Raw genomic sequence first — 21,365 nt, forward strand, 5'->3', positions numbered from 1 at the left:
CCAGCCATGTGAATTATGAATGAAACAAACAGTCATAATGAAGCTGTATATTGCATTTCTCTTCAGTGAGTCAGATTTTTAGGTGACTGTGACAAAAAAATGCTTTCTTTGTAATTTTGATCTATGTAAAGGTACTTTTATTTAATTTGCGTAATAAGGAGTATGAAATTCTATCCTTGTTAGATTGTGAGTAATTTACTAACACTAACTGGTTTTACCTTGCAAAGGACAACACGGTGCATTCATGTATTGTAGTTTTTTTTTTTTTTTTGCACAATCTAGAGACATAGTCATGTTTTCTCTCTTTAGCTTGTCCTGAGGAATGATTTTTTGGCAAAACATTAGCAGTCTGTTTATAGAATTGACTTGTGAAAGATATTTTTATGATAAGTTCCATCAGATAGATTAACTAGTTCTTTACCAGCTAATCGGAAACTGCTTTACAGCTGAGAGAAATAACTTGATCATCATCCTTTTAGACAGGAAAACCCAAGCATAGGTATATTAAAAGTATGCTTGTAGAGTCCCAGAAGACTGAAAGTAGAGCCAGAAGAAGACTATAATTCACCTGAGTCCCTGGACTGCACTCTAACTGTGAAATTATACTTTCCTTCACTGTATTTGCAAGCTATGAAGTTTATACAGGTTGATGTCCAGAAGGACAGTAATGGTACCAGTTTGTGGCCATCCAAATCGGAAGTTAGCTGGAAAAAACTTGTACTTATCTCTTTCATATTCTGTGAGAGTACTTTAACTACTAGGCTACTTGCTGTTAGAATTACATCAAGAAATGCCATTCTAAATAAGAGATATTTCCTAGAAAATAAAAATGAGCAAATTCCCAGAAAAAAAGATTTTCAATAATTCAGTCTTTTTTTCATGAAACGCTATTTCGTTGAAAAATTCCAGACCAACTGAAAACAATTCTGACCAGCTGCTGACCCTTTCCTTGCTGTTCTTCCTTTGACCATGTGCTAATGTTACAGAGAAGACAGGTTGGTCTGTTATCTGTACGTAACTGCAGAAGGAGAACAGTAGCTGGCTGACTTAAGTTCCATTACTGTAAGGGAGTGCTAGTTATGGATGCTTCTCTGATGCAACACAGTTATTATTCAGGACAAGTTACAGAAGGAAAAGATCAAAAAATATATCTTTCAGAGAGCTGACAATAACATTCAATCCCCCGTTTTTGCCCGGCTCAGAATGGAGTTCTCTGTTGCAGTAAATGACCAAATTCTTTAAAGACTGGGGTGACAGGTATGGATATGTACAACATCTTGACCAGTCAAACTATTTGTTCCAAACTGGCTTTCAACAACCTGAGCATACTTCCTACACTTGTTTTGTGGATAATGACTAAAAAAAAAAAAAAAGAAGAAAAGAACAAACTTGAAAATATGATCAAGTTATAGCCTACAGAGCAATGAATACACAAGCTGACAGAAAACTACAAAAATAGTTCTTAAACACATGCTGACATCTGCAGTTTAAGGAGGTGTCATTCCCTTTAGTTGACAGCTAAAGGAGCCTCTACTGATGTCAGTTGTCAATTTTGCTGTTGTAAATGAAAAGTTCAGCAGTTCCAGCCCTTCAGCCAGAGTGAGGAGATTCCTTCAGTGCCCATCACTGCAGCAAAGGGCAGAGGCTCTGTCCCAAGTTATTGATTCTGTTTCCTTAAACTTTTATTAAAACTTGTATTTTCCAGATAAATAAATTGGGCAGCAACAAAGTAGATACTTGTTATGCCTTTTGAGAAGGGTTTGCTATATAGTGGGCATTGTTTTTGTTTTCTCTCCTATAAATGTTACTACTGATTTCATACTCAGTCCTTCCTTGAATATTCTCGTAAGGTTAATTTCAAGGACATCACAAGAATTTGCTTAAAGTAAATTCTGTGGTACCTTTTCATTAAGAAAAAGAAGTGGGAAATAAACTACCCATGATTCAACTCTTAATGTTCTTGACATTTTGATAAATGAATGCTTAATTCCAAATCTTCATGAATATATTAACTAAATTACAAAAGCTTAAACTCAACACTTAAATCTCTTTTCTGTTGATTCTTTAGTATATATGACAAATGAAGGAAATTGTGTGAATCAATAAAGGTGGACAAAATTCTTAAGAAATTAAAGCTTCTACATTGCAGACTAAAAGTGGAATTTGTGTTGTAAAGACTGCAGTTTTGGGAGAGCGTTTTTAAAGATTTTCAGAAGCTAGTTAGAACTACTGTAAGGACATAGTGGAGAATATTGTATCATTTTGGTTCTTAAAAAAGATGGTTCTTAAGGCAAGGTCACTTGTTACACATCTGATTGTAAGCTTCTCACATGTGTTGATTATGACAGAAGAGTTAAAAATGGAAAATAAGAATTCAATATGGAAATTAGATTTTAACACAAAACACTTGCTATATTTTAGGTTTGTGTGTGTGTTTACATACATACATATACATATACACACGTGCAAACACAAGCATACATGTGCAAATATGTGAATGAATATTCATATTTCACATTCTTACACTTGAATATACATGCACATTTAGTGGTAACAGCCAGATGATTGAAAATCTGATCTCATTTATCTCATATTTTTCCCCCTACACCTTAACTCATACTCCATATTTACTGGAACTGTTATGGAAAATCTGTATTGTTCAGAGGCAAGAACATTAGATACTTTTTAAAAATCAGTCATCTGCCTTAAAAAACATTTCATTTTCTTGTAATACATAGTGTTTCCACACATCACATTTTCATATTCAATCAAAGTAAAAATATGTATATATTAGTGTAAGAGCCAGGGTGAGCATTACTGAGTCTTGAAGCAGATGTAGGCTTAATACTTACTTAATACTTATACCATGGCTGCTGAAAAGCAGGTGACACTTGGGAACATAGGAGAATCTCTGCTCAGCTTCCATTTCATTAGTCCAAAAATGTGTGGGAAAATTTGTTTGAACTGCCCCAGGACCGTTCTCTCCTAGAGCAGCTGCAGGGCCATTTTTGACAATGAAATGCAGTGTACTCTGGTGGTATTACATGCCGCCTCTGAGGCGCCTCCTAAAACACCCACAGCACACAGCACAGCTTAGGTTTGAGTAAATTGCATAAGGTTAGATACGCCAGCTTTATGTTACTCAGTAGTTCACCAGCACAAGCAAAATTTTCAGTTCCCATAGAAGAAGTTTGGTCCTGTTTGTGAATGTGAGAGCAGTACATGGAGGAGAATGTGCTAGCAGTGAAGTTTTTTCCTTTGCTTTTTGTTACTGAAAAGGGAACCTTCACTGCTCTGCTGTGAAGGTGGTTGTGTGTTCATCTAGAACAGGAAGGACACAGGACCCTAAACTTTTAAGCATTTATTTTATATTCATCATTGTAGGTTACATGTAGATATTCAGATCCCAGTTGTTTTTTGGTTATTTGTTTGTTTTCATATGCATGAGTTGCAGGTCCAGACTTTGGTAGGCTATGATAGACTACTATACATCCTGGAAAAATGAATGCAAAATCTTTAAAATGCTTATTCTGACTACAAGATTCTAGAACTTGGGTACAAAGCTGCATTCTGATCTTTTCAAAGCCACCTGTGTCCAGTCCAGCATCTGCTTTTACCACAGATCCGGCTGACTGAACCCAGAAACAAAATTCTCTTTACAGGTGACATTAGAGCATAAAAAATGGAATTCTCTTTGCAAATTCCCTTTTGTTCTTTCACTATTCTCTTCCCTGTTTCATCAAAGAGAAATGGAGATGGGAAAGAGCTCTATCTGATACATAGAAATTAAAAAATATATAATTTGAAAATTCAACTGGTGAAGATATCTAAATCTATAAGCAGCTGGAGAGAGTGGCTTTTTAATTTAGTTTTGTTTTTCTCAATTTTTGTGCTAATCAATGATAAATTGAAACATAAAGAAAGTTTCTTGTAAGAGTGTGTTTTCATTTACACAACCTTGTGTTACAGGGATATATTTTAGTTATAAAAGAGTAATGTGGAAGTTCTTGTTTGCCTGAAGGTGATGGCAGGGTCTCACTTCACTTCCCTTGTAGTTGCAGGGCACACTGGCAGCTACTAAGAGACTTTTGTAAGCTCATGTTGTCATTTCCAGAATAACTATTGGATTGTTAATAAATTACTGCATTCCCAGGTGTTTAGCAGACTGGAATCCAACTACAGTGGAGTACTTGTACTCTGCTGTAAGACTGGTGCAGAGCCCTTGAATTGCATTCAAGCAAGTCAGGAATTTCCGTCCACTTGATTGTAAACAAAATACCATTTCTTTGAGCTTAAAAGAAGTTCCTTTCTGCTGAGTAATCTATGACTGGACCAAAATTGTAAAATGAAATGGGCTCATTAAAAGTGCTTCAAGAAAAAGAAAATCAATCTTTCAATCTTACAAATCTGACTTTAGTGTTTGGGAAACACTTTAAATAAGATACCATTCATTTAAGTCTGTTTCAAAAGTAATTTTTTCGTAGAACCATTTGTTACTGTGTGGAGCAGTCTTTTGTTTTATTTCAACTTTAAAAGTTTCTTTCTTTTTTTTTTTATATGTCACAAAATCACACTAATCAGTTCCTTGATTAACTGTGCAACTTAAACTAGGTATGTGGTCAGTCAAATTTCTCAGATACAACTCCGCTGACTGTGAGGGGCTATTTCCTGCTGATTTTTTCATAAATATATTAGTTCAAAGGAGTGCTATTAACAACCTATTATAAAAAAACATAAAAAGAATATATATTATAAATTCAAAAGTTAAAATATTTCAATTAGAGGGAATTGCTTTACTTGGAACAGGTATCTGACATAGCTGTGATTTTTGCTATTTTAAATGGTCCATTTTTATAAAGTAGGTAATGCACTGTTTTGCTTAGAATTTTGCTTAGAAGTTTGAATTCAGGTTCATTTTTAAAACAAAAATTAGTAATTTACTTCCAAATGGTTGATACAGGATAACTGGAAAAGGGGGTAACCAGGACTGGAAGGATATAAAATATAGTTCCATGTATTATCAAGACACCTGCTAATAGGTGTTCCTCTCTCTTCAGCATAATAGTGTGGACCTTTTAGTCATGACCTGGAATCATGGATGAATTTTTAAGAAAATTCTCCCACGTTCCTCTGGAAAAACAATGGTATTCAGTCTGCTACACAGATAGTGGCTTTCTTAGAAGTTCTGATGCACTCCCATATGCTGTGTCCCAAATGTATCACCAGTATCTCTCCAAAATCCTTCTTTTCCTCTTTCATTAGTAGGTTTAGTTCTCTGACCTTAGTCATCCTCCCTGGTCATCCTCCTAATCATCCCTTCCTCCTCACCTTCATTACTATAAACTCCTTTTTAATTACAATGTATGTATTGCTTAGATTACTTTGACAGTATTTTGGAACTACAGAAGTAGCTCAGATAGTACGATACAGGTTAAAATGAATAAAAAGTAAAAGAAAAGTTGTCTTTGCAAATGTTACTTAATTCTCAAAACATTGCTTCAAGATAATTGTTGATATAACAACATAATTATCTGAGTATCTGTCATTTACAGAAGACAATGTTGCCTTAACTGCTTGTTTTTGCTAGATGAAGATTCACATACTGAAACATGTCTTTCAGCTCTGGCTTGCTGATGATTGCTGGCTACAAGCAAACTTGTATTTAGGTATTCATCAAGACTATGATCTTGAAGACCAGAGGCCATATTGTTTCAGTGTTATGGTTGGACAAGGCAAGAGTCATTATTTCAATGTAGAGCTTGGCAGTGAGTTGGCAGTGTGGGAGAAATCATTTCAAAGAGCAATTTTCTTGGAAGTTCAAAGAACAGGGGTAAGTAATGAATAATTTAAATCCTGGAGCCATTTCATCAGTAAAATATTCTGTAACAAATTTTAGCAAAGTTACTTCATATGCTTAATAATTGTATCAGATTAATATGCACTATGAGTAAGGATCTGAATATACTTTAATACATCAAAGGCTTCTGAAAGCTTCATCATCACATAAATATTTGTCTGTCTATGACTGTGTGATAACACTCTATGAACATATTATGACAGTTTGAAAATTAGAAGTAATAATGTATAAATTTACTTTGATTACAAAAAACTGGAAATTAATACATTCTGCAACTGGAAAACAATTTCTGTGGAATTTCTTCAGGCCATCTTAGACATTTTGCTCCATAAAGCTTATTTGCCACTTGCAAAATATAAATTTATTATGTTTTACATAATGGTTCTATTTTCAAAGAAGAAAGAAAGATTTTGCTCTTACATTGTTAATTGTAAATTAGGAATGACTATATTAACACTGGGAGAATTTGAAAAATCAGTGTAAAAGCACTGTGATAAATTTTGTCGTATTAATTTTTAAATTCTCAAAATTAAACAGCAGACTATCACTATTTACTGGATAGTAAAATTCTCTCAAGCCAGTTCTTTTCTCAGACCAGAGGATGCATTTCCCATTAGGTGATATGAAATTTAAGATGTAGATTCCTAGTATAGTTGTCTACAAGTGGGTGTCTATTAGCATTGTGGTGTCTAAGCTCCAATGAGAGTCAGTGAATGAAACCCAGAGAATGATTGTGCTTATCCTAAAGGAGATATTTTATCCTAAAGGAGATATTTTGTGGTATGAAGACAGAGCAGATTTTGAGTTAAGTTGTAACTTAAAGCACATTTATACTATATATCACTGCTATACATAAGCAAGTTATTGTTGAACATCTTTATCTGTACTCCCAACTGAACTGGATCAGTAGTACGTGAACGTATGGGTTAAGAGTATAAGCCTTCTCCATTTCAAAATCTATTCACACAATTTAGCACAAATGCAAGCTTGATCTGGTATGTGCTGGTTTGCAGGGGCCTCCTGAAGATGTTTATGCTAGCCAAAGCACTGGCTCATTATTGCATTAGCACAGCTTGTGAGGAGTGGGAGTCCCAGCAGGACTGTTGAACCAGCTTTTCTAAGTTTATATATATTTGCAATTCTCAGGAGATTTCCGGGTGCTCACTTAGAACAGTTTTAAGTGTCTCTTTGGACTGATAGGATAACAAAAAAGATTTTGTAATGGCAATGTTGTTGTTCCTGCACTTCTAAGAAGTAATGCAGTACTTCAGTAAAAATTGATTCTTCCTGAAAAATTTCTAGGCTTCAGGGAGGGATTAGTAATGCATACTGAGTATGTGTAAAGGATTTCTCACACACACTCTTCAAGAAATAGTGATGTATCTGTTTGACCAACCACGTAATTATCCTATTCATCATCCATATGAAAAATAGATAATATACAATTAAAGTATAAGAAGAGTGGGGATCAAATGATTCAGTAGCTGATTTAAAAGACATTATTTTCTGAAGTGTTTATTCTTAAATCTCAAAACCTCATGTTCTGTTACATTCTAACAATCTCAAAATTAAGGAACAATTATTCACTTGTGCAATGATCTTTGTCATTTGAATTCAACAATCTGCTAACCCAGTATAGCACAAAAGATATTAATATTTCTTCCAGTCATGGTTCAGCCTATCTGAAGCCTCCAGCTGAGGCATTCAATTAAAATTCTGGTCGCAATGCTTAAGTTTCTATGTGTGTGTTCCCATATCTTAATTTTCTGTCAGTCAGTTTCATACATTCAAGTTTGCTCTAAACCACTATGCCAGTAGGGTACAGAGTGCTGTGGTCACTCTCCAGCAGTGAAAAATCTTTCTGATTCCATTATTTCCTTTCTTCCTTCAAACCATAAATGCTGCTTTTCATGTCCATCTTTTCAGAAGTATATCAGGAGTAGCATGAATGAGGTCTGCAATTTAACATTACACAGAATATTTCTAGCCATATAAAGGGGACTGACCTTTCAGCATCCAGAAGATTAAAGATTGTCAACTGTAGGTTAGTCTGTCCATAAGAATTCTTTCTTTTGGATAGGGACCATAATTGCAGTGGGAAATTCATTTTTATTCCTGAATGATTGGGACAGATTCATGTCAGGTGTGGGATTGCACTGCACTGTTTCAGCCATTCTTTTTTAAATGTGGATTGGTTCTATTTACTTCTGAGGCTCATTAGGATCCTGTATTTGACGAAGTTGTTGTTAATCTTATCCTGTACGTGTTCTTTGTGTTTGGTTTTGTGTTTGGAACTGTATTCCACAGAAATTTCTATCCTTCTATCACATCTTACTTGATTTTTATATATGTTTGTTTATTCTGAAAATGGTAGCAGTGTTAAGTGGCAGAAAGAATGCAGTAAAGCAAGAAAAATTTCCCCTCACATGATTCTCCTTTCAGCTGTCTTAAAGCCATGTTTCAAAGCTGCAGATGCTTACAAGAGGACCATACCAAGAACTGTGAAATTCAGTGAACCTAATGAAATGAATCTATTTAGAAATAATGATAGCAAGCAAACTTACGTTAAATGCATGTGCTAGAAATATTTATATTTTCTTCACGGAAAATATATTGTAATTGTTTATAACATAATTTGGGCTTATGGGGCATTAAAAATGCAGGAAGGCAGTCCAAAGGCAGAAAAGCGTTCTTCAAAAGTATTTTCATGAGGTTGGTGATAAAAGCATTGCAATGGCTGAAGATAGGGAATTAACTCCTCTCAATCACAACCGGAAAGTCAGTCATCTTCCACAAATCCCCGCAAGCCTCTCTGTCTCATCTGTAATGCTCTAAATTGCGGCAAGACCAATTCATGATGCTCAAAGTCATTGTTCTTATTTTTTTATTTTATTTTTTTACAGTGTAGATAGTCTTCAAAACCATTTTAAAGTAAAAGTGTAATGTTTCTTTTCCAGATATCATGCTACTTCTTTGACCAGTGCAGTTTTACTCGATGTCTTTTCAGCATTGTCTATTTTTAGTTACTTCCTCAGTATTCTGCCTTCTCCTCAAACTATTCTTTCCAAAGCACTGGATACGATTGTTAAATTAATGCAGAAACATTTAGATAGGATGATTTGGATCTTTGGATACTTCAGTCTTGACCTGTAGGAAGACAGAGTAGGATATGGCCATAGCATTTGGGAAGCAAAAGAGTTACAGTATGGAAGAGCTTTCCAGAGACCATACAAAACACGCAGGGAGAAAGTCATCTACTTTAAGTGTCTGAAAAACGTGCAGCTGGCATATAGTGAGGATACGTGGTAACATACTCTCTTCAGCTATCTAGCAACTTTTAAACATGAAAGAAAGGATTCCCTTTGTGCTCCCAGTACTGTTGCAGATCCTGCAAGCAGCTTCCAGTCCAAAGAGCTGGACAATTTAGTTCCATTAACCGTTTGTTGGGCAGAAAAACACATTGTTTAATGTGAGTTACTGCATACAATAAAAGAGGTCAGAGGTTGGACTCCAGTCACAGTAGAAGAACTGAGAACTGCCGCAAGATTATCTTCTCTGGCAAAAAGGTAAACACTTCAAGCCAACTTCTAGCCAGCTTCATTCTGTAAGTCAAAAATTGATCTTGACAGACAAATAAACTCCGGAAATCAAAAAGTAATATATATTTGTTGAGAATGGTGATATGAATGCACAGAGCTGAGAGGGATATCAGCAGTAAAATTTCCTGTTTCTGGAACAAATTCTTACTGTCAGGGATATACATTAAAAATAACACAATAGTAAATATTTTTTACAAATGATATGTAATAATTTGTTTCACTTGCATCATAGAAAATTGTTATGTAAATTGGAAATTCAGAAATAAGGTGTAATAAACATAGAAGTATGATGCAATTATCCTATGGTTTTGCCCTATATAATTCAGTTAACATGGATCTGCTTTCTTGGATTTATTTTTTCTTATACATTTTTTTACATTTATTTGCCTAGGAGTTAGCAACAATTTGTTATAGTGAGATTCTTGATGCTGAACATATAAGCCAGATTGGCTCATTGTAACTCATAATAGGATGCCGATTATGTCTGTTCCTGGGTAAATACAAGAATACTTATGTTGGGATATAAGTGTGCATACACTTATATATCATAGAAATGAGTTTCTATAGGATTGTCATATGAAGCTTTCAATTTTCATTTCAGAAATATTATGCTGATAAAACACTATAATTAAAATTGCTATAAAAGAAACAAGAATAGTTAAAACAAATGCAATTAATCCATTCCTTTTCTGTTTTGTCAGCAGCAATGAATTACTTTTCAATACTGGTGTGTCCTGCCAATCCCTGTTTTTCATCTGTGATCGTAAACAATGTTCCACAGTTAGGAAAGATGACAGAGCTGAAATTAACATATCTCACAGGATCCTGAGTTCCTCATCTTCTCATTCCAGACTTTAGCATTTCCCTCCATCCACTGAATGTTCTTCAGGATGATCTATACAAAATTTCTGAAGAGTCTACAATCACTTGATTAGTGATTAAAAAAAAAAAGTAATAATTTTAAAGAAATGGTTTGTACAATATCCTTTCCTCAGCATTGTTTCTCTTTCTTGTTTTGCTTGATGACTATCGCTGATTGAGTATCTAGTCCTGGGTGTCTTTGACATCTTCTCTTCTATGAGTCTTTCTAAATTTCCTCTTTAATATCTTGTCATAGATTTTACCAGTTCATCAGTTTATTTCATTTCCAACCCCATCATAATATCTGGGTCGGAGAAAGATGAGATTATTTTCCATGAAATATCCATTGTTAATTGTATAAATCCTTTCAGAATCCATACTGTGCTCATGTTTTGTTTTTCACTTCTTGATTTCCCAGTAAATATTTATCGTTTTAAAATTTTCTGTATAAAACATATCCATATAATACTTTCTTTTCATCTGTCCTTTGCAACTCAGACAATAATCTGTACAATTTCCTCATTCCTACAGCTGCTCACTGTTTGTTCTGAAGTATTATTTAATTTTGCATGTATATTTCTATTAAAAATGTCCTGAAAGGGTTCACTAGAACTGATCAAAAACATACAGAAGTGAATAGGTTGGCTGCATCTGATTTCACAGAATCACAGAATCACAGAATCACTGAGGTTGGAAGGGACCTCTGGAGATCATCTAGTCCAACCCCCCTGCTCAAGCAGGGTCACCTAGAGCACATTGCACAGGATTGCATCCAGGTGCGTTTTGAATATCTCCAGAGAAGGAGACTCCACCACCGCTCTGGGCAACTTGTTCCAGTGCTCTGTCACCCTCACAGTGAAAAAGCTTTTCCTCATGTTAAGATGGAAGTGTCTGTGTTTCAGTTTGTGCCCATTGCCTCGCGTCCTGTCGCTCGGCACCACTGAAAAGAGTCTGGTCCCATCCTCTCGACACCCTCCCTTCAGATACTTGTACACATTGATAAGATCTCCTCTCAGCCTTCTCTTCTCCAAACAACTTCAACAGCCTTTTCATGAATGAGTTTAGTTCTTGGTTCTCCTTCCTCCACAAAAGGTGTTTTCTAGCCATTCTCCAAGGGCATCTTGAATTGATCTTAATACGACACAAGTTAGAGGTAGTCAGAATAGACCTAAGACACAAAGTCCCCACTGGGGGACTCAGAGGCAGAGAACAGGTATCTCCCTACTCATCTTTGTATCACAGCTAACCTAGGACTTCCAAGAACTCAGAAGACTTTGGGTGTCTAAGCAGCTCTGCAGTCAAAACAAACACATTGATTGTTTCTAGGCATCTTTAGGAATTAAGTGGTGCTTGAGAAATAGGAGTGTGAATCACCTTCTGAGTTTCATCAAGAAATGTTCCCCTACATAAGTAAAATTTAGCAGAAATTAAGCAGTCTGAATAAGAAGTAATTGTCATTTCTAGCTTATGAATCTATTAATTCTTCATGGTAAACTAAGAAGATGAATAAAACAGGACTGATGAATGTGATGCTTGTGAGCATTAAATAATATATTTACAATACAAAAATGTTCAATCAAGTTGTCAACATTATCTTAATTTTATGTTCTGTGATGATGACAAAAGCATACATGAAGCAAAATTATACATAGGAACCCTTTAATAATGGAAAGACCAACATATGCTAATTTTAGAACATACTGCATTTTAATTTATGAAGCAAACAAATAGACAAACTGAATATCCTCTTTAAATTCAGGTGAGATGTTAAATAGCAGTTAGATTAGGTTAGATTTATAGGCTCGTTAAAAGATACTTATCAGTTTGTTACCAGAAGCACTCAGTTTAATTACACAATTACGTTTTAGATTGTTTTAATTATGTACGGGAAGCTTACTACCATTCCAATTTAACTGGTCATCTTTAGAAACACCATTAAATTTTAATTAATTTTCATGCGAATGCAAGAAAAGTTCCCCAACCAAAAGTCAGATCATTAGAACTATACAGATTAATTGTATGTGTTTAACATTTGTAAAAACAATTAATAATTCAGCAAATGGGATACAGAGGAAGAATCAAGCAGTGCACTTATTAATGTTGTAAAACAGACAAGAAATTTTATGCATTTATACTATTAAACAAAATCTTGCTTATATATTCTGTAGTTTATGTACTCATATTTAAAACATGATTAATATAAAATGTTGATTTTCATGAAGGTACACCAATATTTCTAAAAATCCTAGTATATTCTTAAAATAACAAATGATCTAAGTCAAAAGGATAAATCTAAATTGTTGCATATATTATAAATATATTTATTTATAAATCCAAAGCTTTAGGTAAGAACTACATGGTTTGAGTGTGTTTTTGTTATTTTTCAGATAATATTATAGACTTGCATAAGTATGAAACTACTAAAGCTGTAAGAAAGTTACTCAAATGGAATGTCAGATTTATAGAGAAAATTAATCTTAAAATTTTGCCATCTTATTTTCTATTTTTAAAAGTTTATAGTTCTCTATTATTCCCTCTCTGTGATTTTTTTGTAAGAATCAAGTACAAAAGAAAACTCTAGTCCAAGGAGCCTTGATCCAGAACTGAATATAGTACTTGGGAATGTCTCTTGTTGATATTTCTAATTAAATCCTTTCTCAACTGCAAAATCTGTAGTAGCATCATTCCAGCTTTTATAAATCACTGGAAAAGAAGAACCCTCTATTATATAATAAAGAACTTTTTTGAAAACAAGTCAGTGCCTTTGCTAGAGTAAGTCAGTAAAATTCTACTGACGTGAATGTTGCCAGCCTGATTGCTCTGTGAATCTGCTTCAGATATGTGAAAATATGCTTAGGACAATCTAGAGATAGGAAAACATTAAACAGTACACTGTTGTACTTTGGTTTTCCTTCTGGAAAAATAGTTGCTACGAATCCATGAAACTGTTGCTCAGGCGCAGAGATGAGGAAGCAAAAGCTTTTCCCAACCTAAGCTTAAGCTTAATCATGCCATTTGAATTTTCACTGTTAGAGGAATACTCCCACTAAGCTACCTGGCCTTTGATTTTGTCCTCCTACTTCCATTTCTCTCATTGCCTTCTACTAACAATTTGATCCATAGTCTGCCTGTCTAGCAGAGGAGATAGCAAGTCTTTTTTCTTCTGTTGGCTTTACACTAGCCTTAGGTTCTCTTTACAGAGAGAATGCAATAGCCATGAGTAGGTAACCATATCTGCATTGTTGACTAGTCTTGCCAAGTAGCTCAGTTCTAGCTGAGACTGTGACACAGTTTTCCTATAGAAACAGAATTCCCTGTAGAGAAACATTTGGTTCCAGGCTTCAAGTCCATGCAGTCCTAGTCTATCTGTCACAGTTCTTTAACACTGTGATCACAGTTAACACTATGATCACATGATGATCACAGTTCTGTAACTTTTTAATTGTGACATGATGAATTTCTTAAAGGTATGACTACATGAGTGGGTATGCCACATTTTTTAAGTGAAGATACTGTATATTCATGCGCAGGTACACAAATTATTTCACTGATACCTTTGCAAAGTTATCTGGGACAGGCATACACCTGATATCTGAAAATATCATTCAGAATTTTTCACATACCAGAAAACCAAAATATATGCATTTTTAAATCAATTATTTTGGAATTTCAGAAAGTTTAAAAAGCACTTCTGTTCAGCACTAGTAATTCTATATAAAAAAATACTGTTGAAGAAAATGTTGTAGACTCTCTTCAGGATTAAGGGTTTTAATTTTGTATGCTTCCTAGTATATTCTCTAGAGTGTACTAGATGTGGGCTGAGATACATTTTTCTGCACAATCATAACAACTGTATGCTCTTATCATCATTTTCACTTCCTCCTCAGAGTTTTGGTATGCTAAAAGTAGACTTTCAGAAAGGCTTATTCTTGGCCTATCCTGTCCCATATTAAGGCTTTTAACAAACTCTATGTATTGATAAATACTTTGGAATTTATTCTGAAACCTCACCCTTGTAGGGTATAATAACTGCCTAACAAATGGAAAAAAGAAAAAGACAAGGGCATTGACATGTCATATATTATGTTCTTTTACTTGTGGTTCTATAAAGTCTGTCTCCTTAATGCAAGAATATGTGGTACAAACTGTCAGCAGTTTGTACCAATTTCTATTTTTTCTAACCCTCACTGTATTTTAAATTCTGTTGTGCTTTATTTTGCATCTAAAGCATATGAAAAGAACCCCTCATTTAGGTTCTTTTCTGTGTCAGGCCTTCAGGTTCCTCTGACAATTTCCACAAACTTCCTCCCATTTTTATAGTTTTCATAATTCCAAATGCAGAAAGACTAAAGAAAATATTAAATGTCTAAAGAAAATACTAAAATATAATATATTGCTTGGTCTTAGAACCTGGGTGATACAAATATCAGTGATGTTTGTATGATACCAAAATGTTACCAGTTCAAACTGGGAACACTGGAATTTTCTGTTAATATCATTGAATTGTTGACTATTTCTAGGGAAAACTCTTATAATTAAATTCAATGATTATGTTAGTGTCCAATCTAATAGAGAATGATAAACAAAACACTTCATACACATGTAGTCCCTTAAAATTCCACCGTCCCCCTCTTGTGCATAAAGCTCAATTTTTTAAGTCTTTATGAAATCACAGACTTTATTAAAAAGTCAAATACCTTTTAGTTCAGCCTATATAGTTAAGTTCTTATCTGGACATTAAGTAAAAACAGGCAAATCTTGAATAGTTCAAGAGAACTTTGCCATTAATAGATTTAATAGGTTTTGGTTATCACTTAAGATTTGCATAAAACACATTAAAGCTACAGCTGTTCCTGTAGTAACTGTTGTTATGGTTTGTGTATATTTTTATTGGTAGTTAACTATAAACAAGGAAAAACACCAGAACAAGTACTAATGGCTATTTAATAATACATGAAGTAGATACTGTTTTTACTGAGCAAGTAAAATTTGTTCTCATCAACTGTATTGTTTATTTTGCATGGAATTGGGATGACTTGTCCCTGGAAAACAATAATTATTCTCAAAATTTATTAATTACTTTAAGAAATTAATTCTAACTTAATTTGAATGCAAACACTCCCGTGTTGTAAGCAAAGTTGTGTTAAGATTTTAGCAGTTAGCAGATCGGTGACAGATTAACTTCCACTCAGAGACATAGCATATATTTTAACTTCAAATGACGTAAGAAAGATGTACAATATGTGTACCATATACGTTATGGTTCCTGACAAAATTCTTTGTTGTCTGGTTATTTTTTATTATTTATTTTTATAAAGTAAATATGTGCGGAACTGTATAACATGAGTATATTGAAAAATAGTATCTATTTTCCCCCATACATGTAATAAATAAGTACAGTACCTCTTAGTGCAAATATGTGTATACATATATTAAGTAGTTGACAGAGTAGCAAGGGGACTGTGTAATTTAAGCAATAAAGTATAGCAATATTATCTGTTTTTCCAACGGCTTTGGGGGAAGTGAACATGCAAAGTAATGTAGGTGCCAAATTTGTTTTTATTTGGAACAAAAGAGCTGTAATTTTTGCTGTACTTTGTCTGATCAAAAACATTAAAGTTCCTGCTCAACAGAATATATGCAACTGTGCATATTACCCACTACATCTCTGTAATTCCAGTCATGTTGGAGTCCACTGACATGAGCTGATAATTCTTTTTTTCCCAAGCTTCATTCATTGTTGCACAGGCACTTGAGGTATACTGCTGAATGCCCTGCTTTCTAAGTGGATGTGAAAGTCCCTCTGGTAGCCTCTTCTCACATGTTCATTCTCCGTTTTCAGTGTTTCCTTACCACTGGACTTAGGTGTGTGTCATCCCCCCCCCCCCAATGAACCAAATTTAAAGCCCTCCTCATTATGTTAACAGATCTGTTCACAAATACATTCCCTCCTTCTGAAGGAAAGATGATCATACTGATGATCATAAAAAATAGTTTTGAAATTAATTGGCCTGCTGTCAAGCATTTTTGAAAAAGCTCTTCTAATTGTTACTCAAAATCCTACATCAGTCTTTGTTTAAGAGAATTGAAGCAACCTGTCCCTGGTCCCCTCGCTAATGTAAAAACTCATGGAACATGACCATGAAAAAAGCATTTCTGCTTTTTACCATTAGGAGGTACCTGACCCACATCTTCAATGCTAATTACCACCTGCAGATACCAGCAGGTGTGCACTTGTCATGGAAGATAGTAATTGACTCTCTGGTGATGTGTCTAGGAAAAAAAGAAGAAAAAAAAAAGTACCGAGTTCTCCTAGCATCAAAACATTAGTAAACTGTAGTATAATGCTTCTATGGATGTGCAAAGAGTTTCATGGATGGGGGTGAAGACCTGCTATCTAGGTGATCTTGTTATATGGCTGAAACCTCTTCTTCACCTCCTGCCTGTAGATACAGGACCTGCTTTCCCATCATTTAGCTTCCAGGACCCTTTCTTCTTCCTAACTCCTCCTGCAGTATGAAACTGTACTCTACCCAGGCTTCTCCTCACTCTCCCCCAGGAGTCATAGACCCCAGGTGTTCTTGTACAAACATCTCAGTTTTGTTTCAGTGATTTGCTGAAGAGAAGTAGCAATTTCATGGCACAGGAGGTCTGCGTATAAAAGATTCCTTTTATGCATGAGTCGGAAACACAGTTCTCCCTCTATTTAGCCGGTGATATTGTCATCTTAATGATATTTTCAAGAGTTAAAGGTATATGTATTGAGATAGTGGTACCTGAATAAATACAGAGATAAGACTTTTGTAATCATCTTTTATTACAAATAATAATTCTACAGATCATTTCACTATCAAAGGACTTTGAAAACATTAAATAATTGATCTGGGAAATATATGCTAATTTTCTAATCTGATCTGATGCAGTTTAGGCATAACCCCTTCCTTTTAACAGCTAAATTCTTAATACTTTGGCTAAAAAATCTCATCAGTAGTGCACTCTGAGTCTACATCCCTACTACCTTTCAGAGCCACTAAGATTAAAACTGGAAAAATATTTGCTCTAGTCTGCAGCAGTGTCAATCAAACATTGTCACTGTACCACACTTGCAATTGTTTTGAATTTCCTTATCTATATGATCTGTGTAACTGCATTTATGTAAATTAATGTGAGTGTTAGACTATTGCTGTATGTCAGGAAAATATTTTAATGCATATCTTAAGGCTGAGACTTTGCAGATCCTCATTTACCTGTACTTACCCAAGTTTTTTGTAACAAGCCAGCATTAGATTTAAGCCCAGAAAATCTAATTTCTTGAAAGTAAGGAAGATTATTTACTTTTTAAATAATCCATTCTTTTCCTCTCTGTTGCTTAAACTGTGAGTCCTCAAGTTGGACACCTCAGAGAGCTGGCTAATATGCAGTACTGTTGACATTTTTTTCTCCAAAATTGCATTAAAAGACATCCAAACCTGGACTGCTAATATTAAACTTCCATGCAGACAATTGCTGTAGATACCCAGGGGTGATCCCATAATTGCAAGTGTAAAGGAAGCTTATTGCCAAAGTCAAGAATGGAAAGGGACAGTGGTCTGTACTAGTCTGAATGAGTGGGGATGGGAGTCTATCTTATGGAGGCATTTGAGAGGTTGAGTCATGGAACATATGCCATAAGCAGGCTTTTAAATTTAATAACAGTTGTTATCTCTACTTTATATGGCAAAACACAAACTATATCTGTTGTTAAAAAAGCTATTAGTCTTTTGTAAGTATAAATCTTGATTACATCTATTTGCAATATTTATCATGCTGAAAATGCAACATATTCTGTTTGTCTTTAGTATTTATTTGCAAATAATTTCCAAACCATTTACATTATTTGCAAATATTGAATATTCATAAAATACTCCAGGCTTAATTATTTGTGAATAGTTCATTTTAGTATTCACCATTTGTAGCTATGTAATTAGATGCTTACTCATTGGGGGATCTAATTTATTTTGATTTTTTAAAATTGCTTTGCTGAGTCAGAGCTCAGTTAGTATAACCTTTTTAATTGGAAAATAATGGAGAATAAGTTATGACTGGTGCTTAATGCTGCATTTTAATTACCATATAAAATGTGGGGATATTTAAAAACGCTATAATTGAGTATCAATCACTGAAATATTTTAAAATGACAAAAATACGATCTTTGAACACCAGTGAGTAAAATAGTTTATTCAGAAATAATTTACAACTCTGTCATTGTTCGACTGATTATAATACTAGTCTGTGAATAAGTGAATTTCATTCCAAGCCCTTTCAAAAATCTATATAAAATGTTATATGTGTAACTCAGAAATGTTTATGTTGATATAACTCTAAATTTTTTTGAATAGTGAAAACCTTCAGAGATACTAAATACTAAATTTTTATATTATACTAAAAATATCTTTAAAAAAATAATTAAGTGGAAAACCTTCAATAACTTAAGCAAGCTTATTAATGCTTTCAATCTCCTCCTGGCCATTCTTGTGTTAAAACGATTTTTAGGCATTCAAAGAGACTATCCTGGTACGAAAATTCTAATTAACAAGTGTGTAAGGGTAAGATGACAGTGTGATGCTCTCTTGGGAAAAAACAACAACAAACCCAAAGCTTTCATAAAACACGAGGATATATTAAGCATTTTAAAAATGGCTTGTAGACTTCAGTGGGGAAGGGCTGAGAGCAGGACCTTATCTCTACTCATACAGAGGTCAGTTGTCGGAGTGGGGGGACGGACCCGGAGTAACGATGAGTCTCAATATGAGTATGGTCGTTCTCCCTTTATTAGAGCTTACACAGAGTATATATAGACAAGCAATAAGCATGCACTAGCAATAGCTGTATGATTGGTTTACAGTCTGTTCACGCGCCTAAGGCGAATACACGATTGGTGCAAAGTTGCTGTTCCTGTGGAGGGGCTTGTCGGCCCCCTCCTTTACTTGTTTACCACTACTTGCCTTCCCCTTCTGTAATGGTCTAGGAATGCTCAAGGACAGTTCACATAGCCGTGGGATCCTCCCTTCATCATGAAGGCAGGATTGCTCACTTCTAAGAAAGCATGCCCTCTCTCGCTTAACCATTCTCCCACAGTCAGTGGGATTTTTGCCATTGACTTAAGTATCATCAAACCATTTCATACTCTATTGGTACCTGAAATTTTCTCTCTTGCTTTCAGAATGCAACATACATTCGGGTTAGCTAGTCTTAAAAATGCATGTAAAGGAGAATTTTCATTGACTTTTTTTGTAAAGCTTTTTCTGAAGTTTAAATAGAATTTTTTTTTTTTTAACCTAAAAAGAGATCAAAGAATTGGCATATATATAGTACTGTCTAGCAAGTAGCAGTACTGGTTAATTAGTGCTAGTTAGCTCTAAGTATTAAATTATTGTATTAGCTGGCATTAATCAAAAGTAGTGCAGTGGCATGTCACCCAAGTTTACACATGAAAATGTTGCAAAAAGACTGTCTTCAAAGTTTGAATAAGAAAGAAGGGTTAATAAGGGTTACTTAATAATTCTTTCATAATTAGATTGTAATCACCAGATATTTAGACAATGTTACTCGCACATTTGTTGAAAATGATGTGCTAAACCATTAGTAGGTCAGGTGTAAGCAGTTTTCTGAAAGCTTTGAAATGGTCAGGTTTGGCATTGTTTGTTCTACATTGCATTTTGTAAAGGATGGTTTCCAAGAATATGTTATTTATTTTGAGAATTAGGGACTCTTGATATAAAAAAGACCTCCAGTTAATCTCTAGCTAACTGATCTGATACTACATTACTGTCAAAGCTTTTATTAATTTAAAATGCAATAATATAAAGCAATAGTAGTGTTGCCAGCTGAGTGTCTTCTCATGCTCAAAAAAATGTATACATTATTCTTATATGATAAATGAAACTGATGGCTGTTCTCTCAAAATTCATGCTTTTTTTCCAGTCTAAAACATATGTGTGCAGTTGGCAAGGGGATACTCTGTGCTTCACAGTTGACTTTGCTCTTGGATTTACCTGTTTTGACAGTAAAACAAAGGTAAGAGGAAAAGGAGCAGAAGACATAACTCCCCTTGACTGATAATTCCAGGAATAATAATAAAAGTGGTTTTTTTTCATTTATATGTAGTATTTCTTCCCCTAAAATACTGCAATTTTTATTTATGTGGCACCACTGAAATGCAGCCAATTTGAGACTAGAAAGGGATAATCTATTTGTACTGTAGCATGTGAAGAGTGATTTTGGAAGAGGATATAAAACAGCTCATTTTCTTCTCAAGTAATAAAAGGAAAGAAAGTTAATATTTAGCACAGAACTTGATTTCTTAGTATCTGAAATACTTTATTTTTTTCATGATTAGTAATCTTTATAAAATCTTGAAGTGTCATCTGATTCAGTTTGTTTTGAAGCCACAGATACAAGATAAGATTAATTATTCTTCCGTCATAGGAAAGCTAGGCTATGTCCATACTAGACAGAGCCACGGCCAATGTGCTTCAGTCATAGTCTATATGATTAAATTCTCTTATCCTGCAAAACAGATTGGCTGCATCTAAAATGCCTGTTGTGGATGGTTTATGACATATACCAATTTCCAAACAATATCTAGAAATCTACCATTTTAAATATAATTTTAAATGATATTTTAAGCTATTTTAAATGAATTTCTATATTTGTAAGTAAAATTAAATTTACACATAATAAATGTTTCTACCTTAATAAAGCTATACAGCAGAAGGTCTTTCCCAAAAAATATCATCTTTTACTCAAAAATGAAAGCTTTCTCTTCTTTCAAGTGTCTATGAAAGAAATTGAGTAAGTCATTTTACATAAAGAGGAAATATACTGCATTTTAAAATATTGACAAAGAATCTAGTGGTTTTTTTTGTCATCCAAAATGCATGTTTCTTGAAATCTTTGTGAAGCAAAATAATGACCAAGACCACTGGCATTTGAAAACTTAGACTTTACATTGCATTTGCTATCCCATTAAGGAAGGTAAAATCCCAAGAAACATCTTTGCATACTTT

The 21,365-nt window shown here is 34.3% G+C and overlaps 1 protein-coding gene across 1 annotated transcript in view; it reads left to right on the plus strand.

The window, feature by feature from the left end:
• SNTG2 (syntrophin gamma 2) overlaps positions 1-21,365 on the plus strand; it is a 295,649-nt gene that overhangs the window by 257,524 nt on the left and 16,760 nt on the right. Inside the window, exons 14-15 of the mRNA XM_067294829.1 lie at positions 5,588-5,830; positions 20,281-20,373. Of these exons, the coding sequence (XP_067150930.1) occupies positions 5,588-5,830; positions 20,281-20,373 (336 nt within the window). The remainder of the gene's footprint in view (positions 1-5,587; positions 5,831-20,280; positions 20,374-21,365) is intronic.

Source organism: Apteryx mantelli, chromosome 3, assembly GCF_036417845.1.
Source record: "Apteryx mantelli isolate bAptMan1 chromosome 3, bAptMan1.hap1, whole genome shotgun sequence".
NCBI lineage: Eukaryota > Metazoa > Chordata > Aves > Apterygiformes > Apterygidae > Apteryx > Apteryx mantelli.